The 23034-nt window shown below is 38.5% G+C and overlaps 1 protein-coding gene across 3 annotated transcripts in view; it reads left to right on the forward strand.

Moving 5' to 3' along the window:
• Positions 1-23034, forward strand: part of LOC126355378 (glutaminase kidney isoform, mitochondrial) — a 136074-nt gene that overhangs the window by 51912 nt on the left and 61128 nt on the right. For all 3 annotated transcript variants that reach the window (XM_050005683.1, XM_050005676.1, XM_050005691.1), the window contains 4 exons: positions 3515-3654; positions 3762-3891; positions 9862-9989; positions 15473-15588. In XM_050005683.1, coding sequence (XP_049861640.1) covers positions 3515-3654; positions 3762-3891; positions 9862-9989; positions 15473-15588 — 514 coding nt within the window. The remainder of the gene's footprint in view (positions 1-3514; positions 3655-3761; positions 3892-9861; positions 9990-15472; positions 15589-23034) is intronic.

The raw sequence follows: 23034 nt of genomic DNA on the forward strand, positions 1-23034 counted from the left end.
GCAGTTTCTTCAGTTTTAACCTACAGATCATAACCAATAGATTGTGGTCAGAGTCCACATCTGCCCCTGGAAATGTCCTACAATTTAAAACCTGATTCCTAAATCTCTGTCTTACCATTATATAATCTATCTGATACCTTTTAGTATCTCCAGGATATGAGATAATAATAATAATTCAATGTGGCTTAACTGTCTGGTGCAAGTCTTTCAGTTGGACACCAATTCAATGACTTGCATATTCCTAACCTACAGTTTGATGTGGAATCTGAACCACCTGTCATTCCTGGTAAATCTTCATATCATTGAGAGGACATGGCTGGGTTAAAGGCTGACTAAAATGTTCTATGGCCCAACTGGGATTCAGTACTGTGACTATTCAATTTCCAGGCACCTCTAGACCACAAGGCCCAACAATGCATGAGAGAAATACACATGCCTAGAACTTCTCAGTAAGTTTCAAGGTAGCTTGCAGGAGACCATTCTTTATACAAAATGTTTGGGACAGAGAGCACTGGTCATGTGACGTAGTTTATTGTTGTCAAAAATCACAATTTTCTTTGTCCATATAGAAGCCCAATTTTGTAGTGCTCTCCTTGCACCTTCCTGCATATGATCATATCCTAGCCAGCATCTTCAACATAAGTCAGGTTTCATTGTATCCACAACAATTGGACCTGGTGGTAAAGCACATGCATGGAAACCATGAGGTCGAAAGATCGATTTCTGGTTGAACCATGGAAAATTTTCAGTGTGCCTTTAATGTAACCTTCACTTTTCATTTATGTGAAGATTCATCAGGAACAAAGTATGGTTCCGTTTCCATGTTAGAGTGTAGGTCTGTTTTCCAAAGTAGGATTGCTGGGAGAGTTAGAGGCACACAACTTGCCAAAGATACATCAAACTGGAAGACTGCATTGATCTACTGAGCAATATGAAATTATTATTATTATTATTATTATTATTATTGTGTCCACTGGGTAGCTGTGTCACTGCTGTCAACCATCAACGGAAGTGCTGTTCCTTCTCCACACTTGTAATATTGCACACTCAAATGATATGGCAAGCTTTTTAAATGATTCCAAAATGCTGTTCTGGAAAATGAGCCGTTACTGAGGAGGAATGTGTCTATGCAACAACAGGGTACTGTTCATTTTTTACTCTAATTCTTTGCTTACTGTTAGCTGCTTCTTTTTGTACAAGGAGAAGTGGTTACACTCTTTGAGAGGTCATGTGGTTTTATTTGATTCCAAAATCAAGTTAAATGAACAACAGAATTAGCAGTGTGAGCAAAATACTGGCCCCATGTTTTGAAATTTTCTAATGTTGACTGGGAGTCTGCTGTAAAGTTTAACACCAATATGGCTCACTGCCTTTGTGTTAGTTGTTTTTGTTCTTTGCATTGCTGTGCTATTTTTGATATTGTAACTATGAAAGTTAGCATTTTTCTGAAAATAAAACATATTTGTGTGTGATCATTTCAATGCTAATAATTTATATGTGTGTGCTAATATGTATATTAAGCTGTGCCTACAGTGGAACATTGCTCCAGGATGCTTAACGTTTTGGTTACTCATTGTAGCCATTTTTCTGCTTCACTGCAACAATGATATATATTTACACATTTTATAAAAAAATTGACAGATGTTATTTTGTACAGTTTTACTTGAAAATCTGTCAACTTGTCACCTACTCTGAGTCACTTAAAAACATTTGCAAAGAGTATGGCATCCATCCCATAAAAAAGTTCTGAGTCATGAGTCTATATTTAGTTATGTGGATCTGTGTTATTATGGTAGAAGCATTAATCTTACATTTAATGTGCCGGTACAGTAACATCTCCACTTACTCTGTAATATAAAACAACTTATACTTATTGCTTGTTTTATTTAATTGGATAGATAAAAGAATCTACTCACCAAGTGGTGGCAGAACACACACATAGAAGACTGTTGTGATCGGCAAGCTTCAGTCTGACTGAATCAGTCTTTCCTTCTCATACTGTATGGTAACCCTCCCTTGACCCACAGTTCTGGATGACTTTCCCAAAATTTACCTCTTTTCCTAAACCTCTCTGTCCTTTTCCTTCACTCTTCTTCCTTCCCCTTCAAACCCTTCTGCCTGAAGAAGGAGCCACTGGCTCCAAAAGCTTGCCAATTACAACAGTTCTTTGTGTGTGTGTGTGTTCTGCCGCCACTTGGTGAGTAGATTCTTTCTCTATCCATTAAAATAACTTTATCAATAATTGGTTGTTTTTATTGATTGTTTTGCAAGAAAGAGAATTATAAATGATTGCATGGTGAAAGACAGATATAATGATATACTGAGGTGACAAAAGTCGTAGGATACTTCCTGATATGTCGGACCTCCTTTTGCCCAGAGTAATGCAGCAACTTGAAGTGTCATGTACTCAACAAACCACTGGATCTCTCTTGCAGAAATATTGAGCTATGCTGCCTCTATATTGCAATATTGTTGGCAGCACAGGATTTTTGTGCACTGTTTCAAGGGATTCATGTTGGGCAATCTGGGTGGACAAATCATTCATTTGAGTAGTCCAGAATGTTTTTCAAATCAATCATGAACAATTGTGGCCCAGTAATATGGCTCTGTCATCCGTAAAAATTCCATGGTTTTTTTGAGAACATGGAGTCATGAATGACCACAAATGAAGTCAAAGTCCCAAATATAACTGAGGATCTAGTCCATTCCATGTAAACACAGCCTACACCATTATGGAGCCACCACCAGTTTGAACAGTGGTTTGTTGACAAGCTGGGTCTATGGCTCAGTGCCACACTCAAACCCTACTGCCATGCTCGAACCTCAGCATCAACTCTTACCAACTGAAATCAGGAATCATATGACTAGGCCACGGGTTTCCAGTCATCTAGGATCCAACCAATATGGTCACAAGCCCAGGAGAGGCACTGCAGGCAAAGTCGTGCTCTTAAAAAAGACTCTCATAATGGGTCATCTGCTGCCATAGCCCATTAATTCCAAATATTGCCACAATATTCTAACAGCTACATTCACCATACATCCCACATTAATTTACGTGGTTATGTCTTGCAGTGTTGCTTGTCTGTTAGCACTGAAAATTCTATGCAAATTCCAGAGCTCTTGGTTTTTAAGTGAAGGCCATTGGCCACTGCATTGTTGTTGTGAGAGGTAATGCCTGAAATTTGGTGTTCTCAGCACACTCTTGATACTGGGGATCTCAGAATATTGAATTCTCTAACAATTTCAAAAACTGAATGTTCCATGCACCTAGCTCCAACTACAATTCAGCACCCAAAGAGTGTTAATTCCCACTGTGCAGCCATAATCGTGTTGGAAACCTTTTCACATGAATCACCTGAGTACAAACAACAGCCCCAGAAAATCACTATGTATGCGATATAGACACCATGTGTACATGTGCATATCGCTATCCCATGACTTTTGCACCTCAGTATAAAATACAAACCAATAACCAAACAAATTAAAGAAATCTCAAACATTCATAAATTTGTAGGCACTGCGAAGTACAGGCCTGCGGAAGACTGATCCTCGACTATCAGAGCTTATGGATAACTTGAAACAAGTACACAGGAAATCAGGAATGGAAGGAGGATCACCAGAAACTTTAAAACTTGACAGAGAGACTTTTAGGAGGTATGAAATCATCAGATTTACAGTATTATAGAAAACAGAAATTGAGGGAGATATATATGAATGATTGCATTGTAGGCACTTTATCTTAAAACATTACTTTTTTGCAGTGTCATCTCGGCAAACATAGTGCTTATTTCAAGAGCTTTCAGGCATCAGTTTGTTATACCAGATTTTCAGGGATATACAAAATACATTGAAGATTTTTACTGGAAATGCAAAACAAACACAGAAGGGAAGGTAAGCTCATGTCAGATAAGTTAAATGAGTTCTCAATTAGTATGATGTGTATACTTCTGTCCCACTCATCAAGGTTTTTTTTAAAAAAAAATGCAAGGGAATTGGCGAAAATGGCCTTATGTTTCATTGTGGTAACGACTATAAATAAGAGAAAAATCATGTTGAGGGTTGTACTAGCTACTGCATCCTTTGGCTTTCTTAATGTGCTTTTAGAATCACAAATTATTGTGAACTAAGTAGCTGGAAAGATTTGAGTTGTAGAAATGATTTGCAGCTGTATATAAGCATGCAATTCTCTTCCCTTCATTATAGTTTGCGTGTTCTATCTGGATCTGAGATCCATATTACTCTTAATTGTATCTATAATTGTTGTAACACTCCTTGTGTACACACAGATCCTGTTTTGTGTGTACTGTACTTATGTTTATCTCACTTCACAAAATTGTCAGAAACAACATTAAAATTTGTGATGTAATGCGGTCTGATCACTATGATTTTTGAAGATGTAGTAGCATTGATTGCAATTTTATAAAGAAATTATGTTGAAAATTAATGTCAAATTATAGTTAGTTATGTGTTCAGTGAATCATAAATGTGACTTTTCGCCACGATATTCTCTCTCTCCCTCTCTTAAACACACGCACTCACATTACAATACATTTAGAAACTCTTCTATGGAGCAGAAAGAGTTGTCAAGTAGATGTGGTTTCAGTTTGTGTTTGAGGTTAATTTTATTAAATGTCAATGATAGAAAGTTTGCTATCACCTTAGAAGCAAAGAATAAGTAGACTGCAGAAACTAGGTCCATGGTTTTTTTCAGCTTTTCAATTAAACATTTGTTATCAGATAGCAGGGATGAGTGTAGAATGACATACAGTAAGATCAGTTCTACAGTGAGATCAGTTGTACAGTAAGTTTTGTGTGCCTCACTCTCTTAGTTATAGGAAAAGGTATGCTTAATGTAAAAGTTAAAATAAACGTCACTTCTATTAATTATACATTTTATAACATTAGACATTGCATCTGTGGGATATGCATTACCAATTTTATATTATACATAATGTGCAATTTGTCAGAAATATAGGCACATTTAGGTGTGTTACTTCTTAAATGATAAAATTGTCATGCTTGGATATGTAGAACAAGATTTACATAAATTTTCATACCTAGATGCCTAGGACATGATTTATGAAAGACTCAAATGAATGAAAAGTGTCAGGACTAGGTACTTATTTCTCTTACTGAGGATGAATAAATTTGTGACTGTGAGCATAAGGAAGTCCCATAGCCACTGGTTCCATACTAGGCTTCACCTCCATGTTAAAACAAGAGCTTACATACTTCTGCAGGACATCCAACAAATTGAGCACATGTCGCCAGAATTGTTGTTATGGAAAAAACAATAAATTACTTCCTATTTGATGACAAAAATAAGGAAGTGCTACCCTTTCTTATTAAATTGATGATAAATATCTTTATATAGAAATGGGCATGTATAGTAACAAATTTTCTATTTGTTAGACGATATCTACAATAATGACAAACAGAAATAACTTCTCTTGCTTTTAATGCTGTTTTGACTTCCTTCATGTCATTTTCACACCTTAGTGAAGTAAGTTTTTTGAACACTGGAAACACAACAAAGGCCAAGCTAAAACAAAAAAACATGTGCAAAAGCTACTGAACATTAGAGAAAGCCCACTTAGATTATCTTATATTTTTGGAAAGCATTTGACACAGTGCTCCACTGCAGGCTGTTAGTGAAGGTCCAAGCATATGGAAAAGGTTCCCACATATGACTGGCTTCTGGCTTGAAGACTTCTTAAGCAGTAGAACCCAGTATGTTGGCCTTGACAGTGAATGTTCATCAGAGACAAGGGTATTGTCAGGAGTGCCTGAGGGAAATGTCCTAGGATCCCTCTTGTTCTCAATACACAATAAATGACTGGACATAGTGTGAGCTGTGCCCTACAACTGTTTCCTGATGACTCTGTGGTACACATGAAAGTATTATTGTTGAGTGACTGTGACTGTGACTGTGACTGTAGAAGGATACAACAGTTATGAGAAGGATGGACTGCTACTCACTAAAAAGATGAGACACTGCAGACAGTTGGAACGAAAACATGGTTACACACTGAGTGTTGGGCCAGAGCCTTCTTCAGGAAAGAAAGGAAAGCACACACCTTCACACTAGAAGGCAAACTTCATGCACACATGACCACTATCTCTGACTGCTCTGGCCAGACTGCAACTGTTGCACTGAATGACAGCAGCAGTCAGGAAAGGGGGAGGGATCACAGGGTGCAGGTAAGCACAGGGGGTGGGGGGAAGGGGGTTGAGGGGGGGGGGGGGGAGAGCACTGTCTGTCACAGACAGTGGTTCAGGCCAAGATAATATCAGAAGCAGAGAATATGTCATAAAGATAACTTCCATCTGCACAGTTCCGAAAATCTGGTGGTGGAGTGGAGGATCCAGATAGCATGGCTTGTAAAGAAGCCATTAAAATTAAGCATGTTGTGTTTTGCTGCATGTTGTGCCACAGGGTAGTCTCCTTTGCTCTTGGATATAGTATGGGGGTGGCTATTCATCCTAGTGGCAGCTGGTTGGTGGTAATATTAATATAAAAAGCTGTGACTTGATTGCAGAAGAGCTGATATATAGCACGACTGCTTTCACATGTGGCCCATCCTCTGATGGGATAAGATAATCCTGTGACAGAATTGGAACAGGGAGTGCTGGGTGGGTGGATTGGGCAGGTCGTACATCTCAGTCTTCCACAGGGTTACGACCCCTGTGACAAGGTGCTGGGATTGGAGTGGCATAGGGATGGACAAGGATGTTGCAGAGGTTGAGTGGGGTCTTGCATAGAATGTCCCTCATTTCAGGGCATGATGAAGAATGTGGTTCAGTTGTTCTAGTCCAGGGTGGTGTTGGGTGACAAAGGGGCACTCCTCTTCATGGGGTTGGTGAGAGGATTAGGGGAGGGGGGGGGGATATGACACAGGAACTCTATTTCTAGACTAATTCTGTGTGATAATGTCTGCCTGTGAAGGCCTTTGTGAGTGAGACATTTAGAATGTTTGGCAAGGGAGTCCTTGCTACAGCAGATACACCATCCCCAAGTAACCAGGCTGTATGGGAGGGATTTTTGGTGTGGAAGGGATAGCAGCTGTTGAAATGCATCACTGTTGGTGCTTGGTGGGTTTAATGTGGACAGAAGTTGACGTCCAGCAAGGTGACATGCCAGGTTGAGGGGGACCGGGTGAAACAGACAAGAGAGAAGGTGTTGAAGGTGTGAAGGAATGAGGACAGGGTGTCTTGGCCCTGAGTCCAGATCATGAAGATCTCAACAATGAACCTAAGGGGTTTGAGGTTTTGTGAGGCTAGGAAGGTTTCCTCTAGATGGCCATAAGCAGGTTGACAGGGGAGTGTGCCATGGAGGTGCCCATGGCTGTGCTGAGGATTTGTTTGTATACATTCCCTTCAAAGGAGAAGTTGTGGCATATTAGGATAAAGATAGTAAGGTATATATGGCATGAAGTTGTGAGCATCAAATCAAAGAGACATTGGGAGAGGTAGTGTTTCATAGTGGCAAGACCATGGGCATGAGGGATGTTGGTGTGTAGGGAGTGCTGTCAACAGTGACAAGTAGGGATTCAGGAGGTAAAGGAATGGGAGTGGTGGAGAACTGGTGAAGGAAGTGGTTGATTTGGTTGAAGGTGCTGGTCAATGTGGGAAAAAATTCTTTCAGTGGAGGTGCAATAATCAGCTACAATCAGGCATCCAGGATTTTCACGTTTGTGGATTTTGGGGAGCATGTAGAACATCAGCATGCAGGTGTCATAAGTGTTAAAAGGGAAAGGGATTCAGGGTAGAGGTTCTGGAAAGGGCCTAAAGCTTTAAGCAGGGACTGTAGGTTATGTTGGACATCAGGGGTGGGATCCAGGATGGGTTTGCTCTGTCCAAGTTTTCAGGTGGAGGAGTCAGGCAATTGACTGAGGCCTTCTGCCAGGGAGTCACTTTGATTCATAATGACAGTGATAGAACCCTTGTCTGCAAGTAGAATTATTAGGTGAGCATCTCTTTTGAGGCTGTGAATGGCAATTCTTCCTTGTGCTAAAAGTTTAGTGTTCTTAGTAAGGGACTTGGGGGAGGATAGTGAGGCCAGTTGGAGGCAAAGGTGACCAGGGAGTGGTTAGGTGGGAGAGGAGGAGGCTCACAGTTGGAAGGTGGAATGAACTCAGAGAGGCAGGGTTCAATTCTGAGATTAGATTGGCTTTGGATGGAGGAATTGGTGGCAAAGAAGTGTTTACATTGCAGAGATTGGAAGGAAGATAAGTCTTTGACAAGTCAGCTTGGTTAAATTTGGGTATAGGGTTGAAAGTGAGTCCTTTGGATAGGACTGAAACTTCTGTGGGCTGAGGATTTTGGGGGGAATGTCATAATTTTGTTCAGGGATTGTTTCAGCTCTGGATTAAGTGAAATGTTGGTAGGGAGTTTTGCAGGATGTGACAAGTTGAAAAGGTCTACCAGGCAGGGTCTGGGGCTATGAGAGATTGGTGAAGAGAAACACTGTGGGTAGGATAAGGGTTGATAGGACATCGAGGCGGCAGTAGGATGTCAGCATGTTGGATAACGTATGGAGATGGTGTCTGGAATGCTCTTCCAGCTGCTGGAGAGCAAGGGATTCAGTTTCAGAGATGTGATGTATGTAGTAGGGATTTCACAGTAGTGGCATATTGTGAAGGGAGTGGAGATGGTGCTGAGATGACTGTGCCATGGAAGTGTGTTTTTGCAGTACCAGGTTTGTGTGGGACAGGTGACTGGCAGAATCTGAAAAGGAGAAGGTCATTCTGAAAGGAAGGGAGGGGTCCAGGGAAAGGAATGTTTTTGGTTAGGCCATTTGCAGGGATTACATGGTTTAGGCAGCATTTAAGGTACAGGTTATGGGACTGGGTTTTAACCAGGGAAACGGATACTTTTCTGAACTGCTGCAGAAAGTTGGAGCAAGGGTTCATTCTTGCATGGTCACCACCATATGCTGATCCATACATGCCAATGATGTCTGTATTTGTGTACACTTGTGTTGTAATGAACCAGAAAACAATTGTGCAATTAACATAATAAACAGTTATGTGCTCACCAAATGCATAGTGCTAATTTGAACAGTTAATGCAAGTGAGTTTAATGTCAATAAAAGCAATAATTTGAGTCACATATCAACATATTTGTTGTTGTAATGGAAGACCAAAGACTGGCATTTAACCTCAGACCTGAGGGGGCATTCTGAACATTTCATGTAAGAAATTATTTCATGTGGCATGCAACTATGTTCTGTTTCTGTCTGTGTCTTTTCCCCATAATTAATGTTTTATGAAGAGTATTATAAAATGAGATCCAGCATGGAAATGAAGTGTTTCCAGACTAATGGTGATGTAACATTTCATCCTATTCTCTGTTTGAGGAATATGTTCTGAAAGTCTAACCATACTTCTCCATTACAGTAGCTCAAAAATAATAATACCTTTGTGTTGTTATGTGTATCTCTGTTTCTTGCACCATTCAGCTACAAGTGGATAGTTGCTTCCCTCATTTTTGTTTATATAAACAGAAGAAAGAGAGAAAACTGAAATTAACTTTACAATATTTGCAGAAATTACCTGCCACCATAAATACATAAATCTCAATGTGATTCTGTTGCAGAAGCAAATATAGGAGTATTTCATATTAAAGTATGATTAAAAGATTAAAAAGCAGACATTGATTGAAAGTGATATTAATATTATTTGTCCTGTAGTAACATAATGGATTTTTTTTTATAATTCATCTTTTATTTTTACATCTTTTGGGGAAATTTTATATGCTTTTACTGCCACTAATATACTTTTATGTCATATTTCTTGAAACATTATTTTGTGATATTGTTAAACAGTAGTTAATTACAATGATATACATATTTTTAAAAAGGTGGCCAGCTACATTCCACAATTAGCAAGAATGAATCCTGATTATTGGGGAGTCAGTGTGTGCACAATAGATGGACAGAGATTCTCAATAGGTGATGTCAATATACCATTCACTTTACAGTCTTGTAGGTAAGTTGAAAGTATATTTTACAAACAGTAGCATAAGGTCCAATCACCTTAATGTGACCACCACCTATATTCGATATCAGTGTGCAATAACCACTCATAGATGGCAGGTGGCAGCACTAGTGTGGAGGGCGTATGAAGCTTGTCAGGAGCTTGCAGGAAACAGTGCAGTCATAGTCATAATGTGGAAACAGAATGATTTATCTGACATTCTAATTCAGGCCAAGAGTGGAAGCATTTCCTAAATTGCCTAAGGTTGTAAACAGTTTGTGTGCTGCCTTGGTTAAAGTATGCCATGCATGGCAAAACGGCACTATCCAGAACTGGCACTGAGGCAACTGTGCTGCACCAGAGGCCACAGATGGCAGGGTGTGAACAACAGCTGCGGAATTGTGTATGGGCAAATAGGCATGCAACTGTTGAGCGGATGACTACCCAGATGAACCTGGGGGCTATCAACAGTGTCTCCTCAATAACCATTCAGTGAATGCTGCTGCATATGGGCCACCACACCTGGTTCATGCAGCCTTGCTGACTGCTGTTCATCAGTGGCAAAGGCTGGAATTTGCATTCTAGTACTACAACTCGATATCCACTGAGTGTCAATATGCAGCTTTTTCAGGTGACAGATGGCTGTTTACATGTACAATTTCAAACATCTGAAAGCAAACATCCTTCAGCAATTGTCGGAAGGGTTCAGGTTGGAGGAGGGAGCGTTATGGTCTGGGGAATGTTTTTGTGGGATTCCCTGGGTGGTCTCATCATTCTAGAAGGCACAATGGATCAGCACAAATATACATCATCTTTGGGGATCATGATGTTCACCCCTGCATGCACTTCTTTTTTCCTTGGCATGATGGCATTAATCAGCAGGCTAATGAGATGTGTCACACAGTTCACAGTCTACATGTGTGGTTCAAAGAGCACCAGGATGATTTTACTGTGATTTATTGCCAGCAAACTCCCAAAATTTAAACCCATTCGGGAATCTGTGGGACCACCTTGATTGAGCTGTTCCTGACATGGATCCTCAACTAAGAAACCCAACCCATCTGGCCACAATACTGCAGTTGGCTTGGCTCCATGTTCCTGGCAGTACCTTCCAGAACCTCATTGATTCTCTTCCTACATGTCTCACAGTGATCTGAGTGCCAAAAGGTGGTTACTCAAGCTTTCGACAGGTGGTCACATTAATTTGACTGGATAGTGTATCTGTGAATATTTTGTAAGTGAAAGTATTATCTGCTTTTGTTCATAAAGCAATGACGCTTCTAGTGTGAAAGTATTTGATGCAATTTATGTTAGCCATATATATTACAATGGTACTTAATTAATTAATTCATACTTCATGTTCCATTCAGGTATGTGGAAAAAGTCAAGTTATATGTTAACAGGCAGAAGTGGCTAATGTAGACAACTTCTGTTAAGTATGGTATAAGGGGCAGTCACATGAAAATGAGACAGGTTGAAAAAAAATGTTACGTAAACTGTTCATTATTTCATAAGTATTTGCCATAACCACTAATACAGTTATCCAACTGTGGGACAAAAGGTGGTCAATGCCTTCATTAAAAAATGATTATGGCTGCCAACAGGACCACAATTGTACCTAGGTGTGCACCTCTTCATCTGATGCAAATTGATGGCCATGAATGTCTTTCTTCAGGCTCCAAAAATATGCAAACTGTTTGGGGAGAGATTGGTACTCCATGGAGGTTGTGTGAGGGCTTCCCAAAAAAAGGTGCTGCCGCATCTTTGAAACAATATTTTGAGTATGCTGCTGAAGTTTTTTGGAAAGCCCTTCCACATCCTGCATACCATATCAATCTCTCCCCATGTAGTTTCTGTATTTTTGGGGCACTGAAGAAGACATTCACAGCCATCAATTTGCTTCAGACAAAGAAGTGCACACCTGGGTATAATCGTGGTTCTTCAGGCAACTGCAAACATTTTCCCATGAAGGCATTGACCATTTTGTCTCACAGTGGATAAATTTATTAACAGTTAAGTGATTACTTTTGAAATAATAGTTAAGTTACTTTTTCGCTCTGTTTCATTTTCATTTGACTCTCCCTTATAACAACAGATAATGACAACTGCTTACTCTTCTTCCACTAGTAATTATGGAAATTGTCTCTACATTACTTTGTAGATGTATATTTAGAAAAAAAGGAACTCATAAAAAAAAACAAAAAAAAGTTGCTGCTACTCCTCCTCTTACACTTACACTAAATTACACTCGGTTGCTGCTTTCAGTTTCCTGTTTCATACTATGCATTTATGTAACTTTACTGATCTGAGGGCCCACTGTAACTGTCTATATACTGCAAAATTTAAAAATCTGTATTAACTTAAATCTATTTCCCCCAACTACAAGTATTCTAATAAATTATTGAAGGAATTTCTAAAAAGATACTCATGTACTTTGTTTCTTAATATCTGAGGATTTTCCGTATCCTATCTGATGTTTACAGTAGGCAAAAAAAAAGAAAAAAAAAAAGAAAAAAAACTTTTCAATCCTAGTCAAGGATGCAAAATCTACACAGAAACTTATCTATATTTCTGCTAGTGTGGTTGTGAATTGAACAGTGCTTCCTAAATTCACTCTTCCTATTGGTCTCAAATACCACAAATACCACTGGGGAGTAAATGTGTTGGTATGTTTATGTAAGAATCACCAGGTGCCAAAGTATTTAGTAAGAGCTTAACAACAATATTCATTTACAGATTTACAGTGACAGAAGACGAGACATGATATTGTGCCATTGTTCTGTACATCTTTGTGGCACCACTAAAAAAAATTCTGAGATGTTTTCATTGTAAGCACTAATATGCAGTTAATGATACCACGGTACTTTTAGTTTCTATAGGCTTAGTGGAATGCTGTATGCTTCTAAGTTGTGGCTAGTCTAATAAATTCAACAGCTGATACAGGGATGAATTCATAATCAGTAATCATCATCTATGGTTACCTCCAGTGATCAGTATGCCACTCACTGATTTCCTTGAATGAATGAGTCAGTGGTCTGACAGAAGCTGTAAAGTTCTTTACAGTAGGGACACTAAAATTATTAGCTAAATCTTAGTGTTTCTCCCTCAGATATGGGACTGATGTATAAGTGAGTTGCATCGTATAATATCATATAATTTAATCCCTTAATGTCACAATCTGAAACAAATGCAGCCAAAGAGTGTAGTTTTGACAGGTCCCAAGTACAAACACTGAACAAAGCTAAATGGGCAAATTTCTTTCATCTCATAACATGTAATAGGCTAACAAGCAAATGCATCCACAGGTAACACAAATGTTATGTACAGAAATATTAATTGCAGTTGCATTGCTCTTTGGAATGTGTCAGGATTTCATCAGAGTCTTAAGGGCTTAGTGCCTGAAGTAATGAAGCCAATATTATAGTAGATTTAGCTCATGAAATCAATAAAAACTTTGAGAAAATTGCAACTGAGGCGAGATGAAAATATGGGAGACAATATACACTACAAAATAAGTTATATGTAAATTTATTAGTCATGTTAAAAAGCCATAAAGGCATGGTCCGGAACAATTTCATTGTGCCTAAACAGAGATCTGGCAATAAAAACTTTGACAAAATTCCAGCTGACACCAGATGAAAATACAGGAGTCAACATACATTACATAATAAGTTATAAGTAAATGTTATTAGTCTTGCTAAAAAAAATTGCCGAGCCTCTGGATTCTATAGTTGCATATAGGGTTGGTGGAGAAGTAGGTGTCTATTGGAAACTGCTAATATTTCCCAAAATAAGTGGTTTATTTTATTGAAAAAAGATTTATTATGCACAGCAGAATGGTACAAATTATTTCTACAGTGCCAATTCTACACAGGAATGCTGATTTTCCAGTAGTTTCTCCATTTTTTTTTGGGAATGTTCTCAACTGACATCAACATGATTTCCTGTGGTACTTAGGTGAGAACACACCAGATGGAAGCTTCCAAATCTTCCAGCATATGTGATTTTTTGGTCTGATATACTTTTTCTTTCATCCAAGATGTTGAATCACGTGAGATAAGAGCTCCATGCTGGCTTCTTGTGAGGACTGTGGTGATCCAACATATGTCCTGGAAAATGATTTTCAAGCAATTTCCTTCCACTGACTGCAAAACATGGTAGGACAGCATCCTACACAAACATGAGGTCATTGATATTGTTGTGCATGGAACAACTGGCCAAACCTGGTTTTCCAGCACAGCTAGGTACAGGTGTGACTCCATTGTGCTGTGAAGAAGGGACAGACTGATAAGTTCTTTTGCTCTCATACCAAGCCAACCAAACTACACTGGTCCCATAAGATGATGCATTTTATCAACAGTGGCATGTGGGGTATCTTTCACTCAGTAATGGGAATTACGGGAGGTTGCAAATCTTCCCCATGAAACACAACTTTATCACTCCAGATTATGTTTGAAAACAACTTTGGAAAGTGTCTAAACCAGTAATCATGATTTCTCCATATTCCATCTAACAGTCACAATTTTCTGCAAACAATAATGTGACTTCCACAAATAAAATTCTAACTCCTTTTCAGTGACATTTTGGATTGTCTATTGTGTTAGCCCATTTTCATGGGCTGACTGACAGGCTGATTTTTTGGGGCTTCAGTTGAACACTTTCTGTATCAATTGTACATTTTCCTCTAACATGGATGTCCTGGGATGGCAACATCTAGCAACATCCACGAAAGATCTCATACTCATCAGTTTTGTATGGCAATTCCTCATGGTCCTTAGATGCAAAATAGTGTGAGGCCCATGCACAGCTCCTCACTCTTCTTGTACCACTATCACAGAGTGCCATATTTCATATCAGGAGTCCACCTGAGTCCATTCATACACTGACAGACATTTGCCCATGAATGTCAATTTCTACCAATGCAGAGAAAGAGACACAATTGTTTTTAAACAATGTACTAATTTTTTTAAAGCTACTATGTATTTATATCAGGCACCTACTTCCTGTCCAGCCAGTATATTCTCAGCTAAATTACCTCAGACACAATTATTTCACACATAATAGGTAGGATTACATTAGGCTTCAAATGAGAGCAACATTTTTTCTGGTGATTGATACGACTTTCAATATGATATACTTATTACCTAAACTAGACTTGTCAACTAGTAAAGAAAACAAGAAATTGGAAGAATGTAATTTTGACAAAGAATATTGTTAGATAAAAGGAAGACATTTGAAAAAAAAGGTCAATCTTTCTTCACTGGTCCATATTACAGCAAATGCAGTGGAATGAGTTTAATAGCAACACTGTTACGTATAGTTGTATGTGTAATAAAAACGTTTTATCTTTCTAAAACACAATGTCAGTTTTTCTCCATAGTATGTTGCAGATGATGTGTAACGGAGACTGTCATAAAATCATTTTCAAGATTTTTTCTTGTACAAACTATTGGTATAAAAACATGTGAAACTGACCCAGTTTTTCTTTTCTTCAGCAAACCCCTTACATATGGAATAGCACTTGAGCAGCTTGGAGCAAATGTTGTTCACCAGTATGTAGGCCAGGAACCTAGTGGCCGAAATTTCAATGAACTAGTGCTGGATTACAATAGTGAGTACCACACATAAAAGAATAAGGCATTGTGAACTCAGAAACTTGTATTTTAAAATTATCCTCTGTTCTGAAGGTATTTTGCAAGCAGTGTGGGATGTCATCTTATAGTATTCTAAATGAATTATCAAGGAGTTTATTAGGGAATAAATTGATTCTTCCTTCCTTCAGGCTGAGTTAGACAATGCCAGGGGAGATCTTGACAGGTTAAGGAGGGAGAAGGGTAAAGAGAGGTGGGAAGTGGCAACAGGCAACAGGAGGAACAGGCCTAGAACTTTGACAGTTTCGTGGTGGATGAACTAGGATCAGAATACCAGGTCACCCATGTTTTTAAACCTAGTGCTGGTCTGGAGCAGGTGACAGAGGATTTAGGATCACTTTACAAAGATTTCACTAAGGAAGACACCATGGTTATAGCGGGTGGGCCAGGTAATAGTATTGACAGATATCCTGGGTACAGTATAGAGTGTGACCTGGCAAAGATTGCATCAGCACCGAAGCATACTAGTATTGAGTTTGTATCTGTTCTTAAGAATGGCTGCTTATGTCATGTGCAGGGTCACACATTGGTGTGGTTCCTGTTGATTCCATCAATAGGTGGCCTTCACCTCAACAGGAAAGGGAAGGGTAAACTGGCTGGGAAAATAGCAGGAAAGTTAAAGGGGGAGGCACTGTCATGAGCGATAAAATACCAGTGGTTATAGGGTTCAGATAAGACCCTCTTTTACAGTAGAGAGAACAGAAAGAAACCAAGTTTTAAGAGAGAGTAGGATTGAGACAAACCTTCAGTTTGAGGGAAAAACAAAAAAAAAAAAAAAACATAATTCTAGCTTATTATTCCTTAGTGAAATTTGTCATTAAAATATATCACTTTTTCAAACCAACAGCTCAGTTCATGGAATCAATACTAGAAATAAGAATAATCTTCACAAGGATTTAAAGTCACTTACTCTTGTACAAAAAGGTGTGCATAATTCAGGAACACACATTTTCAATAACTTGCCAGCAGCCAAAAAAAGCTTACCAACCAATGAAATTCAGTTTGAGAGAAATGTAAAGGATTTATTGGTGGCCAACTCCTTCTACTCCATTGATGAATTTCTCAGTACAACCAACTGATGTGTGTGTGTGTATGTGTGTGCGTGCGCGTGTGTGTCTATATATAGCACAATCTAACTTCTGCACCATTTCAGTGCAGTAATGTGTTCATTGTAAATAAGTATTGTAGTAGTAAATGAGTGTTTAAAATGATCTTTTCATATAGTGTTCATTAAAAAAAATAACAATAAATAAAAAAAATAAAAGGGGGGGTGGGGCGATCATTCCACTTGGGACCTGTGGAAGGTACATTAGCTTATTTGTTTTCGTTGTAAATATTTGTCACGTATTATTGTTTTTCTGACATGTTATACACCCTGGAGGACCTCCTCACTATGGATCAATTGGAGTGAAAGTAAATCTAATCTAATCTAATCTTCTGTGTTCCTCCAGTGCTCTTGTCAGCATTTATTTACATTGTTCGCATGCTAGTTTTCTCCTTTCAGTCCATGGACATTCATTCATTCATTTTTTGTGTTCTTTGCATACCATCAATGAGGGAAAACCTTCAGGGATGGGGAATGTGAAAGAAGTATAAATTAATTAAAGAAGAGCAAATTGAAGAATTTTAATTTGTATACTGTAGTAACAGTTAACTATCATTATATTGCTTAATACTATTTCTGCTCATGGCAGTGGTGGATACAGAAAAACATCAAGGATGGGGAGTAAAGATATCTTGCGCTACTTTTATCTTTTACCATTATAAAAAATAAAGTCACATGCAAAGTTTAAGGTAGTTTTATTTAAACTGATTATATGCATATACAAGACATTGCCATCTTATGATATAAAAAAGTTACAATTGTGGTTCTCTTCCTTAAATGATGAATTCTGTGCACCTGTTCTTCCTGGAAAATTGGTTAATTACATTGTCAATAGGGCAATCAATGTCAAGGTGAGTTTTCAACAGAGCTAAGCCATGAAGTCGATCCCTATGTGCCAGACAGAAACGTACAAAATACGATGAAGCGAATGTGCATGCCACATAGGAAAGTACAAGTAATGAGACTGATGAGAAAAAAATGTTGCTCACTGTTTTAGTCAAGTTTAGTGTTGTCTCCTTCAAAGTAGTTCCTTCTGACTGCACACACTTTTTCCAGTGCTTCTGCCATTGATGGTAACATTTCTGGAACTCATCTTCTGTAATATCCCCCAAGACCCTCATCGCAGCTTTTTGGACATCTCGTGTTTTTTGAAAATGGTGTCCCTTGACCGCCATTTTGACTCTTGGAAATAGAAAAAAGTCACACGGAGTGATATCTGGTGAATAAGGTGGCTGTGATAGTACTGAAATTTGTTTTGAGGTTAAAAACTGCTGTACTGACAGAGCAGTATGGGATGGCGCATTATCGTGATGCAGAATCCAATTATCAGCTATGTTGGCATGAACATGAAGAACTCTTTTACAAAGTCTTTCTAAAATTTCTTTGTACTAATATTGGTTAAATGTTTGTCCAGGGGGCACCCAATCTTTATGAACGATTCCCTTGGAATCAAAGAAGCACACAAGCATGCATTTCACTTTTGACTTTGAGATGCAAGCTTTTTTTGGTCTGGATGGTCCCTTTGAACACCATTGTTAACTTTGGTGTTTGTCTCTGGATCATACTCAAAAAACCAACTTTCATCACCAGTGATAACATGGCTCAACAATACTGGATTGATTTCTGTTCACTCTAACAGATCGGCTGCCACATTTTTCTGTGTTTCTCGCTGTTGTGGTGTGAGATCTTTGGGGACCATTTTTGCACAAATCTTTCTCATACCAAGATCTTCAGTTATTATTAGATGAACCATTTCTCGATTGATGTTCAGTTCTTCTGCAATCATTTTCATGGATAATCTTGAATCAGATTGTACGAGTTCATGCACCCTGGCCAAGTTGACATCTGTCCATAAGGTTGATGGTCGTCCACTGCAGTCTTCATCTTCAACATTCGTTCTGCCTTCACTAAACATTTTATGCCAACGAAAAACTTGAGCTCTTGACATAATCTCCTCTCCAAACGCCTTCTGAAGCTTACCGTAAGTTGTCATCACATTTTCACCCAATTTAACGCAAAATGAAATAGCATAACGTTGCACAATATTATGCGCTTCCATTTCCGTGATGAGAGACACAAACACGTGTTAACTTATTACAGCACAACTCACAACTGAGCAGTTGCATCGATGTGCTGCTTGGACTAGAAGCAGCTTATAGACCAAGGTCAAAGATATTGTGCCTATGCTAGCCTGCAGGGTTGCCACATCTTGCAAAGAAAATCAGTCTCAATGCTTTATTGTTGCACCTTGTACTCGATAATTCGATTCAGTTGAGTTGACTGATGAAAGAAATGAATGAATGAACGAATGACGCAGGGGCAGTGCAGTGCGGGTAGCAGTGCACAAGGTGGGGGGGGGGGGGGGGGGGGGGCACCTCCCATATGTATCCGCCACCATCTGACATTTAATGAATGAAATTAGAAAGAAATATAACACTCAGAAACTGAAGCTGCTGGCTCCTCAGCTGTAGTAAATAGCAAATATTTTCCTGCTATTGGTAGCTTAATATTTACTTGATTTTATGTTGGTTTTTTCAAAGAAAGTAATTATGTACATCACTACTTGTAATGCAGATTTAAAAGGAAAATTTTAAATGTTTCACTCTATATATTCAGATAAATTTCAGAAAGGGTGACAAATTAAATAATTTCTAGTTTTATTTTGAATTTGTAGGAATCCTCTATTTGTTGCTTTATGTTAGATAGGATCTTATTGAACCTTTGTACCAGAGTGAACTCCACTCTGAATTCTAAACAAGGAGGCAAAACCTACATGAAAATTATTTTTGTGTCTTGCAGTGTGACTTGTGATCAAGTGAAACTGATTTTAATTATCAGGACCATTAAGGAGTTATCATATTGGGAAATTTTTGTAAGAATCCCAAGAACCTAGAAAAGGCTTTCGCTTGATGTACAGTTATCTAAAAGCTGGACTATAAGTCAGTCGTCAAAAATGTATTTGAGTTTTGTGAGAACTCATTCAATGATATTTTGTTACGATAGCTGTTTAACACTTCACACACTTCCCTCTTGATAGCCAAACACATTTCATTCAGCAGCTCTGTGTCTATAGTAGGCCTATGTTTCATTTTACACAATTAGGCAGTAGTATCCACTTTTTTAGAAGTTTCTTTACAGTGACAGTGCACCACAGAGGGTCCCTTCCACCATGTACAGTTCTGTAGACGCACATGTATCTATAGGTACATATCTATCAAGGGTGTGGTCAACTACTCTTTTAAATTTGGGCCACAGTTCTCCTACATTCAACCATCCAGAGATAAATGTTTTAGGTTTCTCACTAACAAATGACACTACTGCCATTTGTTTAGTTTGCTGAACATATAAATATATTTGTTTTAGTTGTCCTTTGTCCTTTGGTAATCATTGTCACTGAGAGCAGTTTCACTGTGGACATCATTAAAGAGGTCAGGTCTATTTTTAAACTAACATTGTTGCAAGTCTCTGTACAAGTAAATCTAATGCATCTACATTTGTTTGCAAAACTTAAGGATGAAAGGACATTTTTGCACGACGTGTCACTGCCAAGTAACTTAGCTTGATGAAACTTTTATCACACATGGAAAGAAATCCTGTAGTATAGTGTAAAAGGTAACTGAAAGAAATACAGAATAAGACAAACAGAAATGACACTTTTATTCAAAGACAATACATTTACTGAAGTCAATGTGATTTAGGATGGGCTGCTGAACATTACAAAAGATGGGATATTGCTCTTTGTGGGGTAAGTGATCACCATGGACTTCACTGTACGCTCTGCAGTGTGCTTCCATGCTTACCATAAGGTTGGTAAGAAGTTCTTGTAGTAGGACTTTCCATTCCCCCGCCAGTGTGATTGACAACTGCTGCATGGCCGTTGGTGCATGTGGACATGCTGCAGTACATCTCTCCACTGCATCCCACACATGCTCTATGGAATTTAAGCTGGTGGAACGGGCAGGTCACTCCACTTGCCGCATATCCTCCTGTTCCAACAGCTCCTCCAAGAGCTGCTGTTTGATATGGTTGCACATTGCCATCCATAAAAATTGGACAGGTGTGAGTAGAACTCGCCTCTGAAGGTTCCATACAAACTTAATTATGTATATAGACAGTTCATTGATCTTGGGAATCAAGAATCTCAGTTATTTTTGCCTGTTATTGACATTGGTTCTGGCAAAATATTGATACCAGCAATTCCAAGACTTTTGAGACTAGTTCAGGTTTGAAATATTTTTATGTGACAATTACTAATTAACAATTTCAATTTTTTCCTTTACTTGTACTTTGAAACCTTGCCAAATTTCATGAGTCTAGATCAATAAGAAGTACCCTATAGTTTTAATGAGTGAATTTGTGAGTATCACATTTGTGTCATAAATGACTGTATCTTTTGATTGCATTGACTTAAATGCTTAACTTTTTTACACCATCAAGGGACTATAAACATTAGCATGTGACAAAATTTCAACTTGATATGTCTACCTGTTATTGAGAAAAAGAAGTCTTAACAGATGCACAGACAGATAATTGGATAACGAATGACTTTTTTTGTGTGATATAATTACAAATTTCAGATTTTTTTTCTTTTACTTGTGCTGTGAAATTTAGCTTCTTGCCAAAAATTCATGATTCCAATCAACTGATTTCATTGACTTAGAAGCCTACACTTATTATATTGCCAATAGGCCTTAGCCCTTAGTATATGACATCAATTTCAACTTGATACATCTACTCATTCTTGAGAAAAATGAATCTTAACATATGGATGGACAGACAGACAGATGGATAACAAATGACAATTTTTTTCCTGTGGGACACTTACAAATGATAAGTTTTCATATTTTTTTCTTTACTTTTATTGTTAAAACTTGCTTCTTCCCAAATTTCATAATTCTAGGTCAATGGAAGTACTCCATAGGTTTTGATGGTTGAGTTTGTGAGTATTAAAATACATGGCAATCTTTTGATTGCATTAACTTAGAAGTTTAAAAGCTTTACATCACCAAGGGATCGTAGGCCTTAGTATATGACATAAATTTTAACTTGAGTAGCTACCCTTTCCTGATGAAAAGGGGTTTTAAAAGACAGACAGTCAGTAATCAAATGAAAAAAACAGTTTTTTTCATGTGATATAATTACAGATTAACAATTTTCAGAGCCTTTTCCTTTAGTTGTGCATTGAAGCTCTGTTTCTTGCCAAGATGCATAATCCCAAGTCAGTGGGTGCTACATTACAAGTTTTAAGGGGTGAGTTTGCAAGTAGCAAAATGTGTGACATATACAACCATATCTTTTGAGTTAATTGCAGTAGAAGCTTCAGTTTTTTACACTGCCAAGGGACTTTAGTATGTCGCATCAATTTCAACTTGATACACCTATCCATTCCTGAGAAAAAGATTGTTTAATAGTGAGTCAGTCAGACAGACAGACAGACAACTAAGTGATCCAATAGGAGTACTGTTTTTACCGATTGAGCGGTGGAACCCTAAAAAAGAAATCAGGGCCGAATGCATCCCTGAAAAGACACACATGGGGATGGAGTACATTCTTACAATCTTGTTGACCACTGAGCCAACTGTGTTCAAATATTTGCAGGTCAGTACGCCTATGCAACATTATACCACCCCACACCACGACAAATGGATCACAGAAACAATCATGTTCAACAACACATATGAGGATATGTCCCAATTCAGTGATCAGACTGATCTGTTCTCACGCAACCCCATTCCTTGTTGGTCCTGTCCCTCATTATAAGCAGTACCGCCAATGCACAGGTGTGACTGGAACATAACATGCTGGTCATGCAGTAAAGAGACAACCTCCCTGCAGTTTCTGTGCCACTGTGGATTGTGAGATGGTGTTCCTTGTGGTCACATTAAATGTGCCTACAATTGCACCCACTGTTTGATGTGGGTCCCTTCTTGCCTGTCGCACAAAGCGATCATCTGCTGCTGTAGCTGACAGTTGCCAACCACCTCCTCTCCTGTGGGCACTAGTGCCTGTAGTTCAGAATGCTCTCCGTGCTCATAGGACAATGCCACTTATCATACTTCATCCTTCTTCCTATTTCCCGATGATTCTTCCCCACATGAAGTCATTCAAAAGCTGTCTCTGGTCTATGTTGTTATGAAGAACAGCAGTACTGCTCACTAATTGACACACGCTAACTCATGTGGCATTTGGGGATATAGTCTTGCGGACCTCAAGCCATGCTACATCCAACTCTCAGTGCATGACTGGGAGATCTCTGGCAACATGCTCCTGCACTTTCATTCATTTCCACCAAGTAATAGCA

Source organism: Schistocerca gregaria, chromosome 1 (assembly GCF_023897955.1).
Source record: "Schistocerca gregaria isolate iqSchGreg1 chromosome 1, iqSchGreg1.2, whole genome shotgun sequence".
In the NCBI taxonomy this organism is placed as follows: Eukaryota; Metazoa; Arthropoda; class Insecta; order Orthoptera; family Acrididae; genus Schistocerca; species Schistocerca gregaria.